Source organism: Podarcis cretensis (assembly GCF_951804945.1).
Source record: "Podarcis cretensis genome assembly, chromosome: 1".
NCBI classification, from domain to species: domain Eukaryota; kingdom Metazoa; phylum Chordata; class Lepidosauria; order Squamata; family Lacertidae; genus Podarcis; species Podarcis cretensis.
This window is the reverse complement of record NC_137170.1, coordinates 126,917,403-126,938,238: the sequence shown is the minus strand read 5'-3', so window position 1 is coordinate 126,938,238 and position 20,836 is coordinate 126,917,403. Positions and strand designations below refer to the sequence as shown.

At 41.4% G+C, this 20,836-nt stretch overlaps 2 protein-coding genes across 6 annotated transcripts in view; one reads left to right on the top strand and one right to left on the bottom strand.

Moving 5' to 3' along the window:
* Positions 1-17,271, bottom strand: part of STAT4 (signal transducer and activator of transcription 4) — a 36,935-nt gene extending 19,664 nt beyond the window's left edge. Inside the window, exons 1-10 of one of the 4 annotated variants that reach the window (XM_079978039.1) lie at positions 17,140-17,271; positions 12,547-12,675; positions 11,369-11,513; positions 7,976-8,074; positions 6,671-6,763; positions 5,750-5,828; positions 3,798-3,883; positions 1,815-1,966; positions 900-1,058; positions 586-678 (exon numbers count right to left, since the gene is read on the bottom strand). In XM_079978039.1, coding sequence (XP_079834165.1) covers positions 586-678; positions 900-1,058; positions 1,815-1,966; positions 3,798-3,883; positions 5,750-5,828; positions 6,671-6,763; positions 7,976-8,074; positions 11,369-11,513; positions 12,547-12,674 — 1,034 coding nt within the window. In that variant the 5' untranslated portion in view covers position 12,675; positions 17,140-17,271. Of the gene's footprint in view, positions 1-585; positions 679-899; positions 1,059-1,814; positions 1,967-3,797; positions 3,884-5,749; positions 5,829-6,670; positions 6,764-7,975; positions 8,075-11,368; positions 11,514-12,546; positions 12,676-13,656; positions 14,552-16,751; positions 16,811-17,139 lie in introns of those variants that run through there. The other 3 variants (XM_079978040.1, XM_079978038.1, XM_079978037.1) reach the window with 3 other exon arrangements.
* A 2,949-nt stretch (positions 17,272-20,220) lies between these two features.
* The window catches only part of MYO1B (myosin IB), a 162,522-nt gene continuing 161,906 nt past the window's right edge, over positions 20,221-20,836 (top strand). For both annotated transcript variants that reach the window (XM_079976602.1, XM_079976601.1), the window contains exon 1: positions 20,221-20,756. The gene's annotated coding sequence lies outside the window, so the exon portion shown is untranslated. The remainder of the gene's footprint in view (positions 20,757-20,836) is intronic.

The window sequence follows — 20,836 nt, the reverse complement described above, 5'->3', positions numbered from 1 at the left end:
TAGTAACTAAAAGTAATATGAATTAGTCAAAGTGAAGAGAAGCTGTTGTTCTCATCTTCTGAAAGATGTTGTGATAGATGCTGGCCTGAGTCTTCAGGGCCATAATCTTTTCCATTTAGCAGCTCCATTTAACAAACTGATTTCTTCAAGAACAAAAGACAATAGAAGTTTTAATGTTTAAAAATATTTGGCCCATGTGCACACTGGTGGAGGAAGAGGAGTGTGGGGGGAGCACCCCACCCCCGGCAGTGTGATCCCGGTGGGGTGCCATCGCGGCTGCGCCCCTGACTGACCTGGGCACCCTGCCCCTGCAGACATCGCACCCCGCCCCAGGACACATGCCTGCCCCACCCCCGCCTGCTCTCTGCCCCCTGGTGCCGGAGCATGAAGCTCCGCCACTGAGTAATAATAATAATAATAATTTATTATTTATATCCCGCCCATCTGGCTGGGCCTTCCCAGCCACTCTGGGCGGCTTCCATAAAAACCAAAAATACAGTAAAAAGTGCGCATAAGAAGTTTTGAAGAGATACTCCAGGACACTAAGCAAATCAAGTAAATGGTTAAGTGATAGCCTTTACTCACCTAAGTTTAACAGTGAACTGTATTAAAGTTTTAAGAACCAAGGGCCTCTGAGGATGGGTTGGCATGCAGGGCTGTCTCTCAACTACAAATGAACTGACACAAAAGGAAGTAAATATATTTGTTAGTACTTTGCATAAACATGTCTAGAGAAATACTGAAGGATAAGCAAGATTATTTCATCTCATGAAGACAAATTCTTCAACATGGCAGGGTTAATTTTTTCAGACACATATTGCATTTTCATGACAGGAGCTATATGTTGACATGCCTTTCCTTCACAAATTGCACTTAACACGTGACATAAGCTTACGCACCTTTGGAAGAGGCTGTAGAGCAAAAAGTTCACTCTTTCCAGCAAGTGAGGTCTTTGCAGGGGAATGGGGTCTCCCTCATACGTGAGCTTGACCAAAAGCTCATCCAGTTTCTCCAGCTGCCTTCTTATTTGAAAAAGACTCTCTGCCATCAGAGTGAAACTGAATAAATGAAAAGAAAGGATCAACTCTCTCTCTCTTTCCTTAACACACATGCAGTAAAATGGAGACCTGGTGGAATCTAAATGTCTTATTTTTATATTTTGTCTTTGGCAAGTTCTATATAATTGCATACAGTGAGCTTTGTTCTTATCTCTCTGTATTCCTTTGTGATGTGTCCCATTGCAGCAGACGGTGAGAGCTCAGGTATAGAAAATGGGGGAAAGGCACAGAAAACAGATACGGTAAATGGATTGACAATTCATCTAGGGTGCGGTGAGACAAGAGAGAGGAGAAAATCTCTGTTGTCTCCTGTTTCCAGAACCAGCAATAGAAATCCAAAAGCAGCTATCTTTCTCTGGATAAAGTGCACAGTGCTAATGGCTGGGGTGGGATATATTCTCTATCAGGTAACTTTCGATGGAGGTTTCGCAACTGGCTACAACCCTAACAGTGATTCCCCAGATATGAAAGTGTTTGCTTGGGGTGACCATGACACAATCTGTGTGGTTCAGCCACAACCCCTCATTTCTTTCATTGCAGCTACCTTGTTTCAAAGAGCCCTTTTCAGAGCAGGTGATGCCTGCTAGAGTTATTTTCACTTCAGATGCATACATTCTTAGAAGCTGCATAAACTCTGTTAACCTCTAAGATTAAATTTGTATTGGGTATTCTGGGCTGGGGAGAAGCAGCAGAAGCAGCAGCACCACTTCCTGTCGCACTTCACTCAGAAAATAGGAGTTACCGATAAAAGTTTACCAGTTTTGCAGCTGATCAAGCCCATTGTGCAGAGGCCCTCCGATGCAAGCAATTTGTTGCCTTCTCTTCCAGTCCACTAATTCTTCTGTTAGCAAGTTATTCACCAAGGCTTCAGCTTCTTTGATTATTTGTGCCATTTTGCTGAGAACTTCCTAAAAGACACAGGATGTGTATCTCTCGTCCAAGCAAGGACCAAGAATGTTTATAAATGCAACTGTCCTTTATTGCTCTGGAATAACCTTCACCAACTGGGGGGCCTCTAGATGTTTTGAGCTACAATTCCCACCAGCCACAGTCAGTATGGCTGCTCTGGAGCTCACCATCCATACAACCAGTGCTTTTTTCTGGGGGTACGCAGGGGTACACATACCCCTAAACATTTTGTGGATCTTTGTACTTTTGCCCATTTACTGTGTTTATTTTTCCAGATTTGAACTATAAAATGGTGATTTTCATGAGTCAAAATGTGAGAGTACCCTAAACATTTTTTTAGAAAAAAAGCACTGCATACAACAATGCCTACTATAATAACACAATGCAAAGAGGCAACCTATTTTTTCTACTCACAGCTCTGAGGCTCTCATCTTTGTAAGGATAATCAAAATCTGAACATCTTCCAGGACGTATATCAGACTTTTCTGTTTAGGAAAGCATTTAGGGCAACCTTCATCAAATAATTTCTTTCCAGCAATTTTGGACTAGAATTCCCATCAACCCCAGGCAACATACATGATGGGAGTTTATACCAAAACAACTGGAGGGCACCAGATTGGCAAAGGGTGCTAGATAATATGTCTGGACTAAATTCCACCTATGAACCACTTCGGCATACAAACTTCAGAAGCTCAAAAGGTCCCTAAAGTACTAACACTGGATCACAATTCACCATGGAATACATATCAGTATTACTATCTACTTAGGAAAGATAAGACATTTCGAAAGTGGGAGCTTCAGACCTTATTTTTCTGATTTTATCTTACAAAGTTAATTGTAGGAAAGTTTTAAACAATCATAGTGTTGTTTTTTTAAAAAAACCTCCCCCAACAATACTGATATTTAACATGTAGATTCTTCAGGATTTGCACTATCCACTGGTCTAGAATTTCAAGAGATACAAGTGAATGTAAAGTTCACCAGAGGTGAGCAACTTTGGCACTTAATAAAGCATGGTTTCTGGAGGATTCTCAGGTTGAAATCACTAGTTTTGCTGACATGTTCTCCAGCCGTCATGATAAGTTATATTTTAAAAATAATAATAATCCATCTTTACTTCGATCGCCTGTCTTGCACTAGCTCACCTTGAAACTCACTATGCGGGAGCCTGCAAGGCATGAAATGATGGTACACTATACTGCTTTAAAACACACCATTCAACAGGTGCTATCAAGAGTGATTCATTAAGGGATGGAGGTTCCTTCACCACTGCCCCTTTTGTTCCGACACCAAACCTATTCCTTGTGGAAGAAGAGAACAGCCCTGCTTAAGAGAGAATTATTTTTGAACATCATTCTAATAGTAGGATTGCATGCATGTGTCTCCTGACTCATCACTTTCTTCCACCCTAGTCTGTCTCGGAAGGCTGTTATAAGATGTTTGGATAGCCCCACGCATGCTACTCTGAGCTCTTTAGAGAAAGGGCAGGTCAGAAATGTAAGGGGAAATGCAAACTTAAGTCCTCTGACTTTCAAATATGTGGAACACCCTTCTGCAACCTTTGTGCCCTCCAATTGTTACATTCCAAGTCCCATCATTCTCAGCTAACATAGCCAATGGTCAGGAATGGTGGGAGCTATAGTGCAAAACATCTGGGAGGCAGCAGACAGTACTCTCTCTGCAGTCATCAGACTCTCTCGAGCTCTTGGGAGTTTCCTGCTGCTTAACCACATGAAGAACTCTGAAGCAAGCTGCCTCTATGTTTACATCAGCAGAATAGGGTGGCGTGCAAAAGAAAAACATACAAACGACGAAGACAATTTAGCAAACCTTTCTCTTGTAGTCTAAGGTATTGAGCATCTCCTGCAACAGCAGCATCTCTTGTTTCACAGCAACACTGTTTTTGTTGGTGTGTTCTAAAAGAAGATGCAAAATAGCATGTGTATGGCACAAGAAGAATAAGCCTCTTAAACAGCATAGCCCAGCTAACACACACACACACAATCACACACACACACACACACACTGCTAAAATCATGTTCTAGCCTTATGAGGAACAGCTATAGGTAGCTTCAGGCTGCAATGAGGAGATAGGGAAGCTTCTGCCTCCATTTTATAATCTCTTAATGATGAAATTGCTGGAAAATTAAATACACATTTTTTATTATTAATTACATTTATTAATGACTTCCTATGAAGCATTACACACACACACACACACACACACACACACACACACTTTCAAATCCAGTGCAGACACTGCTTAGGATAAAAATCTCACTTAGAAGGCTTCTTCAAAAAGGAAGGTGTTCAACAGGCACCAAAAAGACAACAGAGACATGCCTGCCTGATATTCAACAGGAAGCAGTTCCAAACTGCAAGTACCACCACTCTAAAGACCCAGTTTTGACATTGTATACAATGGCAGCACACAGTGATCATTTAGGTATAGTGCTTATATGTACATTATAAGCCCTATATGGTACATGCCAGCAAAATTAGTCATGACTGAGTCCAACTGAAAGCAATGGAATTTGTTGTAACTACGTGCCGTTCCATTGTTTTCAACTGAACAGGCAGTATAATTTTGTACACATGTCCACAGTATTCACTGGGATTTACTTCCAGGTAAGAGTCAAAGCATTGCAGCCTCAGTTGTGACCAAGTTTTGCAGGATTAAGACTCCAGACATGAAGAGTACATGCAGGCTGCATTCTGACACACACCTGGGGATTCAGCAGGGAAGCTGTTACTTATGAGAGTTTGATGAAACCAGAGATATGTTCACACATTTCCTTTATCATATCTACAGTGGCCCACAAAGGTGCCTGCTTATAGCGGTTAAATGTCAGGCAAAGTGATGCAGTAGTGATCTGTTTGTGGTCATGATCATCGTCATCATTTGAGGGAAGAGTCAATACATTATTACTCAGAAGACAGTATGACATTAGTAATAGACTAGCAAGAAGAAATGGCTTTTAAAGAGCCTGCATCTCTTGAAACTGATCAAGTGTAAACTCATGCTTATAATACGTAAACCTATCTGGCTTCCTGTATGGGTAATATTCTATATTTTGAAAGGAGGCTGGACTTTGGTGGAGAACATTGCTTATGGAACCATATGCTACATATAATCGGGGCAGACTTTGGTCTTTCAGATTTCAGTGGCGCCCTGTGAGAGGCCAAAATTCTCCCCCTCCCAACCTCTTGCATTCTGTTCTGTGCATTCACTATATCATAGTTGCGATGCCCCCCAGCAGTGCCCAGTGAGGGGAGGGGCCTGGTTGCGCTACCTTAAATCCACCTTTGATGTGATAATAAGGCATTCGCTTTACAATGCAAACATCCATTTTCACCTACACCGATCTTCAGCTTTGTAAAGGATTTTATTAGAAGGAATTCACAGCTCGCTTTTGAACAGCCAATCACAGTTTTTGATCAAGGTGCTAAGGGTGTTTTACAGAAGCAGATTTAAACACCTTGTTCTACCATAAGAAGAATAAAATTTTAGGCTTGTTTCTCATAACCATAGAAGGAGTTGTGACCACAACAATCATGAAGGGACTCTGCACTTCTGAATTTGCCACTAAACTATTGGATACCTCATCACTGCTATACAGTAGTTACATAGGTTGGGTGTTTTCGTTGTTGCAAATATGCCATTTGTTGAGTTTTTGGATGTAACACAAGGCGAACTTAGGCATTAACAACAATAAACACAACATTTTAAAAGTGTTAATAAGCTTCAAATTAATACTGTTTACACACATGGAAAAGCTTACCTATGCTCTGTATTGTTTTATACCTCAAGTCAAACTCCTCCTGCAGATCTTCTAAATATTTGACATCTTGTTCTGTCATCTGCTTTTTTCAATTAAAATTAAAATGATTTAATGGCAAACAGATCCCCTATGAATTCCCTATAGTATTCCCTGTGAACCCTTGCTGCTGCCTTGCTCCCAGAGCAACTGGGTGTGCCCTAAATGGGCAAAGTGAGCTGAACTATTTTGTATCTTGTGCTTATTGCTAGTCATGTCCATTAACTTCAATCTACTCTGAGTACGACTAGCATTGGATACATTGGCAGCAACATTTTATCTTATTAATAACTCAGATCAGTCAATTAAAAATATATTTTATCAACTAAAAAAAGGTGCCCACACTAATGAGGCTGAGGATTTCATTTAACCCTCTCTACATTTATATCTACCTGCACATCCACACACAGAGATAGAGTGCTGTCTGGCAAGTATGAAGAGACACGGGGCCACCTGGGAACCACATCATACTGCCTTGGTTTCCAGGGCTTAAGAAAAGCAGGATATAAGCAACAGAACAAGGTGGTAGCATGTCAAAGAGCTAGAACAGACCACATCATGTCAGACAGTAGGTGGGGGGGGGGGGAATCACATTTTCGAAAGTTCCTTTATGTTACAAAATCCACACAGATAAAAAACCACCAGCATTACACGCAATGAGCTTTAGTAAAACTTTTTAGCATTGATGTGCTGATTTTCTACTTGCATACTGTATTTCTTAAATGGGGGAGCATTCAAAAGTGGTGTGCCTGAAATGTAGTGCAGCTCCATTCTACCACCTCATTCTGCTGCATGTGCTGCATAGCAAGTCCACAGAGATATATCTGCACCTTGAGGAAGATATGTTGGCATTTGGTACACATGTGGCAAACTGTAGTAACTTGCCTGTGCACTGTTCTTGACTGCAGACACATTGTGTTCAACGTTTCTTTGCCTTTCCAAACCCAGGTTATTCTGTAGTGACTTTTCCAGAGGTCCCTAAAAAAAAAAAAAGGATTTTACAGATGAGTTCAGCAAAATGAGTTCTCTTGGCATAGAGACAAATTCAGTGACCAATAACTTTAAAAGAACTGATTTAGGACCTTATTTGTTAGCTTTCATGGTTCCCCCCCCCAAAAAAAAAAGTTACTTCTGATTTTAATGTTTTCATTCACATGAGATACCTTGCACAAGTCACTTTTGTGGGGAAACAATAACACACAAAGCATGGAGATCCACATCTGTTCATGAAACTGGCATGGGTGTACAAGTAATCTACTCCCTAATTTCTCACATATTTATGTCTGATTTGAGAACTACTTCCTCATCCAATATCACAGTGTCAGCATCATCACTGGGTCAAAAACCAAAGAGATTCTTAAAGTTCCATTGAGTTCAGTGGTGATTACTTCCATGTATACTAATGCAGTGTATAGTTAAAGCCATGGTTTTCCCAGTAGTGATGTACGGAAGTGAGAGCTGGACCATAAAGAAGGCTGATCGCCGAAGAATTGATGCTTTTGAATTATGGTGCTGGAGGAGACTCTTGAGAGTCCCATGGACTGCAAGAAGATCAAACCTCTCCATTCTTAAGGAAATCAGCCCTGAGTGCTCACTGGAAGGACAGATCATGAAGCTGAGGCTCCAACACTTTGGCCACTTCATGAGAAGAGAAGACTCCCTGGAAAAGACCCTGATGTTGGGAAAGATGGAGGGCACAAAGAGAAGGGGACAACAGAGGACAAGATGGTTGGATAGTGTTCTCGAAGCTAGCAACATGAGTCTGACCAAACTGTGGGAGGCGGTGGAAGACAGGAGTGCCTGGCGTGCTCTGGTCCATGGGGTCACGAAGAGTCAGACACGACTAAACGACTAAACAACAACAACAACATACTAATGCAGCATAGGTTATTGCAAATTAAATGCAGGTGGGGGGGAACTCTTCAGCAAGAGGAAGGGTAATAGTTCCTGTTAGAAGAACAGGAGTGCTACAAATACACGTGAGTTGCCTTGTTTTGACCTGTGAAATACTGGAGGGTATATACAACTTGACAACAATCTTGGATTTGATGGGCCCGGATTGCACCCAGTGACCATGATCCAGCCCTGAATTATATGTGCTGAAACCCTTTAAAATCAGTGTTCCGAATCTGCAGTGGATTTAGGCCTCCTTAAAGACAAACGTATATATCAAATTAAAAGCAGAGTTACCTGTACCGGCATGCTGGCTGAAGCCAATATTCTTCTTTCTTCTCTTAAACAGTTTGAAACAACCACTGCTATATGCATAGGACTACTCTGGTATTTTCCCTGAGAACAAGAAACAAAATAGCCCAGAAAATAGCATCAGAAACAGCCCAGGCCTAGTCCATATAGATCAGGAAGCACTGCTTTGCTGACAATATTTTTGCACCCACTATGACCCTTAAGGATTTTTTGGCACGAGTTTCAGGGTTACTTTGGGCCCTAAATACTTCCACTCTGGAGATGTGCCTGGTTATTTGAAATCAATTAACATATATGAAGCTTAGTGTTACTGAGTAAGACTACTGGTCTAACTATCCCAGCACTGACTAGGAGTAGCCCTCGATATCTTGGACAAGGGTATTTTTAGCTCTGCTATCCAAGATACTGGAGATGCAGGAGGCTTGAACTAGGGCTGATATGAAAAGAATGCACTCTGCCACTGAGTTATGATCTCTTTTTAATACCCAGCTTGAAACGTCAAACCTTTCTGGGCGGTGTTTATGTTTAAAAAATAATAATAGTGGTTGCTTTCAGGGGTTTTTTATATAGAAAAAACCCACCCTCATTGCTTAATTTTAACCGAAGTTAGTCATGACTAAATTATTAAATCTTGTGCTCAAACCACTTGATTTCAATTAGCTCTGATGTTCCTCAGGTTCTGCATAAGGAGAGCTGTTAATTTACTTCTTTTGAAGAAGAAGAAGAGTTTGGATTTGATATCCTGCCTTTCACTCCCCTTCAGGAGTCTCAAAGCGGCTAACATTCTCCTTTCCCTTCCTCCCCCACAACAAACACTCTGTGAGGTGAGTGGGGCTGAGAGACTTCCAAGAAGTGTGACTGGCCCAAGGTCACCCAGCAGCTGCATGTGGAGGAGCGGAGACACGAACCCGGTTCCCCAGATTATAAGACTCTTAACCACTACACCACACTGGCTCAACTGACAGTTGCAGTACCTACGTTCCCTCTGCTTTATCTGCTGATAAGTATGTTAAACATGCACATTTATGTAATACATTTGTACCTTGGAAGTCGAATGGAATCCGTTCCAGAATTCTGTTCGACTTCCAAAATGTCCAGAAACCAAAGTGCAGCTTCTGATTAGCTGCAGGAAGCTCCTGCAGCCAATTGGAAGCCGTGAAAGCCCCGTTGGACATTCAGGTTCCAAAGACTGTTCACAAACCAGAACATTCATTTCCGGGTTTGCGGTGTTTGAGAGCCAAAACCTCTGAGTACCAAGGCATTTGGGATCCAAGGTACGACTGTACTGTTAAATATATACCTCTACATCTCCAAGATTATGTGTGCTCAGTATTAAATAGTTCAGAAGAACCCTTGGTTCTGAATCACAAGTGCTGATGCAGGTTAGAATTACAGCTCCACTGCAAAGAAATGGAGTGGAGGAAACGGGGTTGTTCTTTACCCATCCTGCCTGTGTGAATATGGTAGGGTGGCTAAGGGATGCTAAGGATGAGCATTGTTGAATTGGTGTTCTTAAGTGATCCTGAGTAGGGGCTTTAACTGCCAATAAAGTAGTTGTTCATTTAGCACCAGTTGTTTGCATTGCTCAGCTTTTACTAGTGTGCACCTAACTTGGGGTTAGTATGGTGCCATTTAGGGTTCAGTCTCAGGTGGCAAAATGTCTAGAGCCAGCCCTATCACTGTTTGAGGCTAAAATGCAAGGAGAGTTTTCTTCAGTTCAGGTAATCATTATTGGAAGCCACTTATCTATGTTGAGAATTCTAAATCTAGGTCAGCAAGAGGAAATGCATTAGAAAACCTCACACAGAAATGTAGTATTAGTTTTAAGCCACATGTGTTGTTTCCCGCCCCCCGCCTCCACCCACTTCCTCAGAAGTGCTGGTGTACATTTGCTGCCATGATGGTCTCAAAGAATTAAAAAACACCTATTAAATAAGGCAACAGGTTTCACTAGACCAACATCCAATACACTTGTGCACAGAGTTCGAACTTCCAAGTCTCAAACAACACTTTCCACAATCTCCATTTACTGCAGAATATTTCACACATAAAAATCTGGGATACATTTCTTTTAGAATACGTAATCAAATGAAACTTTATTACCAAAAAAATGACAAAAGTTTGTAATTTTTTCAGGACAAGTTATTTGTTCTTTACTGTTGTAACAACTGTTTCCTAAAAATGTATCTTCTGTACCATGAAAAAATAAATAAAAACACAACAAATATATAATAGAAGTAACCCTAACAGGAAAAAACTACCCACTGAATCATGAGCAAATGCACAGGTGTGTGTGTGTGGGGGGGGGGAGTCCAGCAACTCTCACAATCCTTCTGTTGTATTTTAAATCCCACCCAATTTTGTAGGAATTTGGCATGAATTGCCTTCTAACAGCACATGAGATATGCTTTTATAATACCTAGTTTGACCAATAGTGCCTGTGGATCCCCAGGACTTTCCTTTAACATGTAAACATTTGTTTTTACCAGGAGAGTTAAATATGGGGTTACTTTCAAAGTAGCAAGTCACCCGTAATACCCACCCATACTCAGGTGGTAAAGTCCTATGTCATGTCAGGAAAAGTTCATTTAAATTGGCTTTCAGGCCTATCCTTTTTCACACAATGTTACAGAAGCAATTGCTGTCTCAGGCATGAAAAATGTTTTTCTTCATTGCCAATATCTGTTTTTAAAGCCGCTGCAGGCCAAGGCATTGTGCTTCCCCATTCCTGACCCACCAAGTGAACAGCATAGACTAATTTGGAAAGAAACAGGTCACAACTTTATTGAATACAGATGAGAGAGGTTTGGCTTGGGCATGGGGCAATCATTTACTTGCGGTCCATCTGCTGGAAGTGATGCCATAGGTCAATCTGGCAGCAGGGGTTCCTAAGAGTTACATCAAATAGGAGGACCCCCAGAGGGATCACCGTCTGTGGGAGTGCGACCAGCCCCCGTCTGGGCCTAAGGACATAGGCAACTTCAAATGTTTGGTGTAGAGTAGATGCATCTCACATATCACATCTAGTTTACAGAAGGTACTGGGAACGTTCCTCTAATAAGCAACCTCCGTCCTGCATCAGCACCAACAACTAGAAACAAGGGATGCACACTGCAATATGAAATATTGGTCCCCCAGTTTGGTCACGTGGGTAAACAGGTAACTAAGAGCAGACTGAAGCCCCTGATTTTGGTGGACTGTAATGACCAAATACTTATAAGTGAATGCATTGCATCTATTTCCATAAATTGAGGCTGTGTGCAGATCTTCCTGGCTTGCAACCTAATAAAATTTATGGTAGTTCATTGCTCATGAAACAGACTGCTTCATGATTCCTCTTTAGCCTCAAGGTGTTGTGTGTGAAGGCAATAGACTCACCTGAAGAACTTTCCTGATTCTCTTTAGATTGTGTATCAAGAGGAGATTCTTCTCTTGGGAAACACGGTCAAAATGTTCGTCCAGCTTTATTAGTAAGTTCTGCAAGAGGATGGCTGCCATAGGTTCATTGTTATATGCAGATTCCCTGTGCAACGCAAAATTTATATGAATAAAACAAAAACATGAAAAACAAAAACCAAAAAGTAATGGTAAAAGCCTCCAAATTATTTGTTCAATAAAAGTATTAGGCCCTAGAATGGGTGTCTGGAATCATCAGCTTCATGCATGTTCTTATTTGTTTTAAGAATGAAGTCCTAAGCACGTTCAGAGGAAAGTCTCATTAAACCCCAATAAATATTTCAGTAGGCTGAAGAGCTAGTATGTACAACCATGGTTGGATAACATTACATGCAAAACTGGGCTACTGACTGCTTAGAAAAGGCTTGCTTACAAATTCAGATTGTTTCTATCATAATGCATCATCTTCCACAGGCTTAGCTCATAAAAAATAGAACTGCAAGCTTATGCCAGTATTTTGGAGAGAGCTAATACTATGCTAGGAAGATTATTGTTCCTTTCCTTTTAAAATATTATTATGTTTTTGTAAGACAACTAACAAAATGTGTTTATTCCTATAAACCCTTTAATAGCAAAGGGAATAATTTTAATAGCATTACGTAAGCAATTATGTACAGCTACAGTATATTGTACGTTACTTAGAAATATGATTGTTGTGTTAATGTACACTTGGTATATACTGTATAATATACATGTATCCTTTGTTTCATATCAATTTTTTCATGTCCATTACACATCACACTTAATATTTGTTATTACAGTTACTGTTTCTTGATTGTGATAGTTTCTTAAGTTGCCACATTTGTTTTCTGTTTATTTCTGATGAATACTTTCATCAAAAATAAACAGAGAACAAATGTGGTAAATGGCACAAAGCTGCTTTATATTAAAGGCAAAATTTTATCAGAATAATAAAAAGTTCTCTGTATATTCCTAAGGATAGGCTTTTTTTGGAATTTATATCTGCACACAGTAATAACTATGTACCCAATATCCTGCCTGTACATAAAAGTTTCCTAAAATTCAAGCTTTATAAGAGAGATAAACTACTTTTTTTAAAAAAAAAAAAAAAGATGTAGGCAAAGAACATTTGATCTTACCAGTCCTGGTTTTCAATCCATTGTGCTAGCAGATGTCGGACTTCCATGGGAAATTTGTCATCATAAATCTGGTCTATCTGTTCCAAGAATTTTGCTTCTAGCTGCTGGACTTGATTCCACTGAGACATACTACAAAGAATAATGCTTGTTTGGATCAGATATTAAACATTATCATGCAGGAGTGTATAAGAACATATGCAGAACCCACCAAATTGGGCCAATGACCCGTCTAGTCCAGGATCCTATTCTCATAGTGGCTGCCCAGAAGCCTATGAGAAGACTTCAGATAGGACACTGAGTGCAAGAGAACACTGCCCACCTTCAATTTCCAGAAACTGGTACTAAAGCATATTCTCTTTGATAGTGGAGGTAAAATATATATGATACTCTTTCCTCCAGATTGCACTTGCTGCTTCAAGGTGAATAACCTTTTACAAAATGATCACACATTTGTAGTGTGCAGCCTGCACAAATTTTGCCCAGGTTTTACTTTTATTTTGAAAATAAACATTTTTCTTTTCAAATACCGAATTGCTTTTATTTTACATAATAATAAACATGCATATGACATATAATATATTTGACATGTTCGAAATCAGAACTATTCAAGATTTATAGTTGTCAGAATACTGTATACTGTTTTATCATTCACTTTGTGTTTTTGGGGAGATGCATTTTGATAGATCTCCTTGATATTCTGTGGCCTTTCAATGATGGTTGCTTGTTTTCACACTATGAGTGTGATGGGTGCAACTTACGTTCGGGCATAACTTGTGTTGTCGTTTCCAAAGAAGAGTAACAAATTCCACCTGCTCAATCACTCTTCAGTAACTACAGCTGGACAATGTTATGAACAGTGCTTTTAAAATAACTTTAGGATTTATTCTTAGATGTTTGAGAAGCAGAGAGTATTGCCTTCCGTGTGGGCTGGGAACACAAACTTTTGGGGATACTGTATTCAATTTTGAAAGGCACAGCAGAGTTTGTTTGTTTGTTGATTGATTGATTTGGGAAACTAGTAGGTATTTGACTCTTATCACCAAACAAGATGTAAAATTCCACTTATGCAAAGAAACAAATAAATGAAGATGAATGCACCACAATACCCACCAAGTATTAAAATTGAGTTTGGGCATAGAGGGTTTGCAAAGGAAATATGATTCTACAGCTTCTTGTTTCAATTCTTCTTTGAAAAAAGAAGAAGATATTTGAGCAACTCAGTGTTGCGCTACTCCCAGGTTAAGTGCCCCCTCATCTACACTGGAAAATACAGGTATAGCACATTTACAAATGAGTCAGTTGCCTTTGACAATGATGAATAATAAACCCCCACCCCTGGCAAATGCTGACTTGTTTGTTTTCTGTTAAACCCAGGCAATGGAAAAACACAAGCAATGTGTATGTCATCAAGAACCATTTGGTTTCAAAAGAGGAAACTTGCTCCCAATGAGGAGAGTGGTGAAAAGAAAGTTGAAAAACAAAGTCAAGAGGACCAAATCACTCCAAAATGCTTGGGAGATATTTAAAAACACAATAATAGAAACTAGAGTTTCAACTAGTCAACTGGAGCTTATATTGTAGCTGGAACATGAGTGCTGCTGTGGTCTAAACCACTGAGCCTCTTGGGCTTGCTGATTGGAAGGTCGGAGGTTCCAATCCCCGCGACTGGGTGAGCTCCCGTTGCTCTGTCCCAGCTCCTGCCAACCTAGCACTTCGAAAGCACGCCAGTGCAAGTAGATAAATAGGTACTGTTGTGGCGGGAAGGTAAACGGCGTTTCCGTGCGTTCTGGTTTCTGTCATGGTGTTCTGTTGCACCATAAACAGTTTAGTCATACTGGCCACATGACTCAGAAAGCTGTCTGTGGACAAATGCCGGCTCCCTTGGCCTGAAGTGAGATGAGTGCCGCACCCCATAGTCGCCTTTTACTGAACTTAACTGTACAGTGATACCTCAGGTTACAGACGCTTCAGTTTGCGTTTTTTTGGGTTACGGACGCGCTGAAACCGGAAGTACCGGAACAAGTTACTTCCGGGTTTCGGTGGTTGTGCATGCGCAGAAGCACTAAAATCACATTTTGCACATGTGCAGAAGTGCCAAATCGCAACCCGTGCGTGCACAGATGCGCCACTGCGCATTGCGAACGTGAATCCCGCACGGATCATGTTTGCAACCCGAGCGTCCACTGTATAGGGGTCCTTTACCTTTCTATATATATTGGAGATGCATCATGAGAGCAAAAAGATGCCAGCATTGTGCAAGCAGACAGTAAGCGATGCTAAAAAAGAATTTGAGGAGCAAATACTCTCTAATTTTTTTCCTTGGTTTTATGTATTTTCCTTTTCCTTTGTATTTTCTTTTGTTGTAAATATGTATGTTTTCTAATTTGTACTTAATAAAAATATTTTTTTAAAAAGAATTTGAGGAGCACGTTGCTGATGACATTAAGTTTTTAAAATATATTAGTAGTAGAAACCATCTAGGCAGGCATTTTGATGACAAAGGAATCAAAGGTGTGCTAAAGGAGGATAGGGAGTTTGTGGAGAAACTGAAGGAATTCTTTGCAACTCTCTTCAGAACAGATTATGTAGGGCAGAAGGGGAATCTGAGGATTATGTTCCTGCCCTGATTGACAAAATAAATAATGAGAAATCACCCGATCTGGATAGCATCCACGCAACAGTTTTCATAGCACTCAGTTGTGGAATTGCTTATATTTTAACACAAAATATGTAACTTGTTCTTCAGATCTGCCTCCATACACGAGGACTGGAAAGTAGCCTTAAAAACAAAAACGTAACCAATGGGGGGATCCTGGAAATTACAAGCCAGTTATCTTAATATCTTGCTGGGATGGGGAAACTGGTGGAAAGTATTGTTAAGGGTAAAATCAAGCTTGCTGAAGCACAAACTTAGGTGAGTTATTGGAAAGTGTCAAGAAGTCTGCAGATAGAGGTGATATCCTGTTGATATATATTTTGGATTTTCTAAAAGTTTCTTCTTAAAGAAATGGGAGTGCCTGATCACCTCATCTGTCTCCTGAGAAATCTCTATGTGGGACAAGAAGCTACAGTTAGAACTGGATATGGAACAACTGACTGGTTCAAAATTGGGAAAGGAGTACGACAAGGCTGCATTTTGTCTCCCTGCTTATTTAACTTATATGCAGAATTCATCATGCGAAAGGCTGGGCTGGATGAATCCCTAGCCGGAATTAAGATTGCCGGAAGAAATATCAACAACCTCAGATATGCAGATGACACAACCTTGATGGCAGAAAGTGAGGAGGAATTAAAGAACCTTTTATTGAGGGTGAAAGAGGAGAGTGCAAAATATGGTCTGAAGCTCAACATCAAAAAAACGAAGATCATGGCTACTGGTCCCATCACCTCCTGGCAAATAGAAGGGGAAGAAATGGAGGCAGTGAGAGATTTTACTTTCTTGGGCTCCATGATCACTGCAGATGGTGACAGCAGCCACGAAATTAAAAGACGCCTGCTTCTTGGGAGAAGGGCAATGACAGGCCTAGACGGCATCTTGAGAAGTAGAGACATCACCTTGCCAACAAAGGTCCGTATAGTTAAAGCTATGGTTTTCCCAGTAGTGATGTATGGAAGTGAGAGCTGGACCATAAAGAAGGCTGATCGCCGAAGAATTGATGCTTTTGAATTCTGGTGCTGGAGGAGACTCTTGAGAGTCCCATGGACTGCAAGAAGATCAAACCTCTCCATTCTGAAGGAAATCAGCCCTGAGTGCTCACTGGAAGGACAGATCCTGAAGCTGAGGCTCCAGTACTTTGGCCACCTCATGAGAAGAGAAGACTCCCTGGAAAAGACCCTGATGTTGGGAAAGATGGAGGGCACAAGGAGAAGAGGACGGCAGAGGACGAGATGGTTGGATAGTGTTTTCGAGGTTACCAGCATGAGTCTGACCAAGCTGCGGGGGGCAGTGGAGGACAGGAGTGCCTGGCGTGCTCTGGTCCATGGGGTCACGAAGAGTCGGACACGACTAAACGACTAAACAACAAAAGTTTCTGACAAGGTACCTCATACAAGTAAGCTTAGAGGTGATGGAATAAGAGGCAAGGTCCTCTTGTGGATTGCTTAAGTAGAAGGAAGCAGAGGGTAGGAAGAAAAGGGACACCGTTTTCCAGCTTACTCTCCTAAATACTTTCCTCAAGTCGGCCACCCATAGCTACAATTCCCACCTTCACACGAACTACAGTTCCCTGGAGGCGGGTGAGGAGAGAAATAACATGCTTTAACGCAGTGTTTCCCAACCTTGGGCCTCCTGCTGTTTTTTGGACTACAATTCCCATCATCCCTTGCCACTGGTCTTGCTAGTCAGGGATGATGGGAGTTGTAGTTCAAAAAACAGCCGGAGGCCCAAAGTTGGGAAACACGGTGTTAAAAAGTGAATTTAAAAAAAACGTGGCGGGGCTGGGGGGGGGCGCGCATGCAGCTCCGCCTCAGGCAAAATAAAAAGGAGACCAAGCGAAGTTCTGAGGTGAATTTGGCCCGCTTCTGGGCGTCTTCCCGCCTTCCTCTCCCGGCTCCCCCTCCCCCTTTCCTTCCTCGCGCGCCTTCTGGACTCACCTGCCTCAGGGGCTGCAGAAGCCGAGAGAAGAGGGGCGGCGGCGCCTGGCAAGAGAGAGAGAGAGAGAGAGAGAGAGGGGTGGCTGGGCGGGCTCTCCGCGCTCCTGGGCGTCAGGGGAGCGGACGGGACGGGGTGTGTGGGGTGTGTTTGTGTCATAGAAATAAAAAATGCGGTCGGAAAAACGGGGAGTTCCCTGTCAGCCGCGGAGCCTCTGCTGAGGCCGAAGTGTTCCGGGCTGAGGATGAGCTTCTCTTCAGTTTCTCTCTCTCTCTCTTTTCTCCTTCCGCTCTGTTCTCTGTACCAGAATATTCAGCCATAGAATTGTTGTTTAGTCGTTTAGTCGTGTCCGACTCTTCGTGCCCCCATGGACCAGAGCACGCCAGGCACTCCTGTCTTCCACTGCCTCCCGCAGTTTAGTCAAACTCATGCTGGTAGCTTCGAGAACACTGTCCAACCATCTCGTCCTCTGTCATCCCCTTCTCCTTGTGCCCTCCATCTTTCCCAACATCAGGGTCTTTTCCAGGGAGTCTTCTCTTCTCATGAGGTGGCCAAAGTATTGGAGCCTCAGCTTCAGGATCTGTCCTTCCAGTGAGAACTCAGGGCTGATTTCCTTCAGAATGGATAGGTTTGATCTTCTTGCAGTCCATGGGACTCTCAAGAGTCTCCTCCAGCACCATAATTCAAAAGCATCAATTCTTCGGCGATCAGCCTTCTTTATGGTCCAGCTCTCACTTCCATAGAATACTATTATTATTATTATTATTATTATTATTATTATTGATTCTCTTCAGTCTCTCTTTTTTTATATATATATAAAAAGTATATTTATTTATTTTTCCAACAACAAAAGGAACGTCAAAACAACACACAACAACAAAAACCACACAGACTGAGTAAAGAAAAAAGAAAAAGAAAATTAAAAAAACAAGAACTCCAGTTTTTAAGCTCACGTTTACAAAACTTTCTTTCCTGACCTCCTCACGCCTCCCTTTTTTGTGTTCCTCTTTGTCCAAATCCTTACCCTCCTTCAAAACTCATTTCTAGTTATTATAATCACTTCTATTATGTCTCCAATCTTTCCTCCTTATAATTAAACACCTTTAACATATTGTTTGCTTTTGACATAATATAACCTTATTTTTTCACCCTTTTTCTATTACATTTTTGGCATATTTTTTAACACTGTACCACTGATGCCATATTATTTCATATCCAACATCATTTTAGCATTCATACACTTTGCAGTGTTTCTGCAGGTAGTTCTTGAACTTCTTCCAGTCCTCTTCCGCCGCTTCTTCTCCCTGGTCTCGGATTCTGCCAGTCATTTCTGCCAATTCCATGTAGTCTTATTACTTGCATCTGCCATTCTTCCAAGGTGGGCAAATCTTGTGTCTTCCACTACTTCGCGATGAGTATTCTCGCTGCTGTTGTCGCATACAGAAAAAACGTTCTATCTTTCTTTAACACCAATTGGCCGACTATGCCCAAGAGAAAGGCCTCTGGTTTCTTAGGGAAGGTATATTTAAATACCTTTTTCAGTTCATTATATATCATCTCCCAGATTCTCTTCAGTCTCTCTCTTTTCTCCTTCCGCTCTGTTCTCTGTCACAGAATATTCAGCCACAGAATGCCATTATTATTATTATTATTATTATTATTATTAGCTCTCTTTTCTCTTTCCGCTCTGTTCTGTCACAGAATATTCAGTCATAGAATACTACTACTACTACTACTATTATTATTATTATCTCTCTTTTCTCCTTTCTGCTCTGTTCTGTCATAGAATATTCAGCCATAGAATACCATTATTATTATTATTATTATTATTATTATGTTATTGTTGTTGTTGTTGTTGTTTCTCTTCAGCCTCTCTTTCTCTTTTCTCCTTTCCACTCTGTTCTCTGTCAAAGAATATTCAGCCACAGAATACCATTATTATTATTACTATTATTATTATTATTTGGATTCATATACCACCCTATGCCCAGAGGTTTCAGGGCAGTTCACAGAACGTAAAACCCAAATAGAAAACCACAAAAACCACGTAATCAAAATAAAACAACAACCCAATCACCCCCACCCTTCAAAAAGCACATTAATATATTTGTGCCCCGCCATTACCCCTGACGGGCACAGGGCGGGGGAGAGGGAGGCAGCTGTCCCTCCAAATCAATAAAAACCAATAAAAAAAAATACTAAACACAGGTTTTGCCTCCCTCACGCAGACATTATAGTTAATTAATTTAATTGGTTTACCGCCCTATACCTGGAGGTCTCAGGGCAGTTCACAGAACACAAAATCAATATATAAAACCACAAAATAAAAATAAAAAACAACCACCACCCAGTAACCCCCCCAAAACACCACATTATTTTATTTGTGCCCTGCCATTTCCCCTGAAAGGGGCATGGGGGCAGCTGCCCCTCCAAATCAATAAAGAAAAAACTAACAGAGCTTTTGCCCCTCCTAACATTATAATCAATCAATTAATTAAATTGGTCTACCGTCCTATACCTGCAGGTCTCAGGGCGGTTTGCAGGATAAAAGCACAATACAGAAACCACAAAATAAAAACCCAAACAACCCAATAACCCTCCCCCACATTTTAAAAGGACATTGGATGACAACCAGCCAAAGAGCACCACTCCGATTCCTGAAGAACAAATAATAATAATTATTATAATAATTTTTATTTATACCCCGCCCTCCCCAGCCAAGGCCGGGCTCAGGGCTTTGTGATTTCACAGTGATCCATGCAACGGTCACCTCCAGGCTTGACTACTGTAATTCGCCCTACGCGGGGCTGCCCTTAAATCTGACCCTGTACTCCACCGGGAGCCAGTGCAGCTTGAAAAGCACTGGGTGAATATGCTCCCATGGCAGAGACCCCGTGAGGAGCCTCACTGCAGCATTCTGCACTCGCTGGAGTTTCTGGGACAGCTTCAAGGGCAGCCCCGCGTAGGGCGAATTACAGTAGTCAAGCCTGGATGAGACCGTTGCATGGATCACTGTGAAATCACAAAGATCACAAAGAAAGTGGGATGGAGAAAGCGCTCTCAAATATTATTCTCCCCTCTATTGCAGACAGGGTGGGAAGCCTGCGGCTTGCTTAAGGCCCCCTAGTGATTTCATGGCAAACTCATTTGACCAGAGACTTTTGTGGAAATAGCTTAGCCACTATGCGACACCAGCTCTGATCAGAAATCGCATAGACTGCATATTTCCACAACACAATGTGGTGCAATTCCAGGAAGGGTGCCAGGCAAAGGCAGATCTTTTTCTTCCAAAGATACACATGGGTAGGATGTGCTGGGTATGCAGACTGGAGAGAAATGTGTTGAATTATCCATAAAGGGGATGCTATCCAGTAAAGTCACCCAACCTTGATAAATCAGCTTTGCAGATAAGTCCATAAAAGTAACAACAACAAAAAATGTTTTCTAGCTTGCCAGACCACAGAAACCTACGTTAATCATCTGTGGAACATTGACAGCCTAAAAAAAAAGGGTGGGGAAATTTGGAGAAAGAGAGAGAGAATGAACTGGCTTTGTTGTTTCTATAGGTTTTTCTGCCTGGTTGCTTGGAGGCAATTCTTACTGTGCCACAGATGACTAGGTAAGGGGCACTTTCAAAGGCTTGTCAACACATGTGATCTTGATAGTAAAAGTTGTGTTCAACACAGACATGCAGGGTCA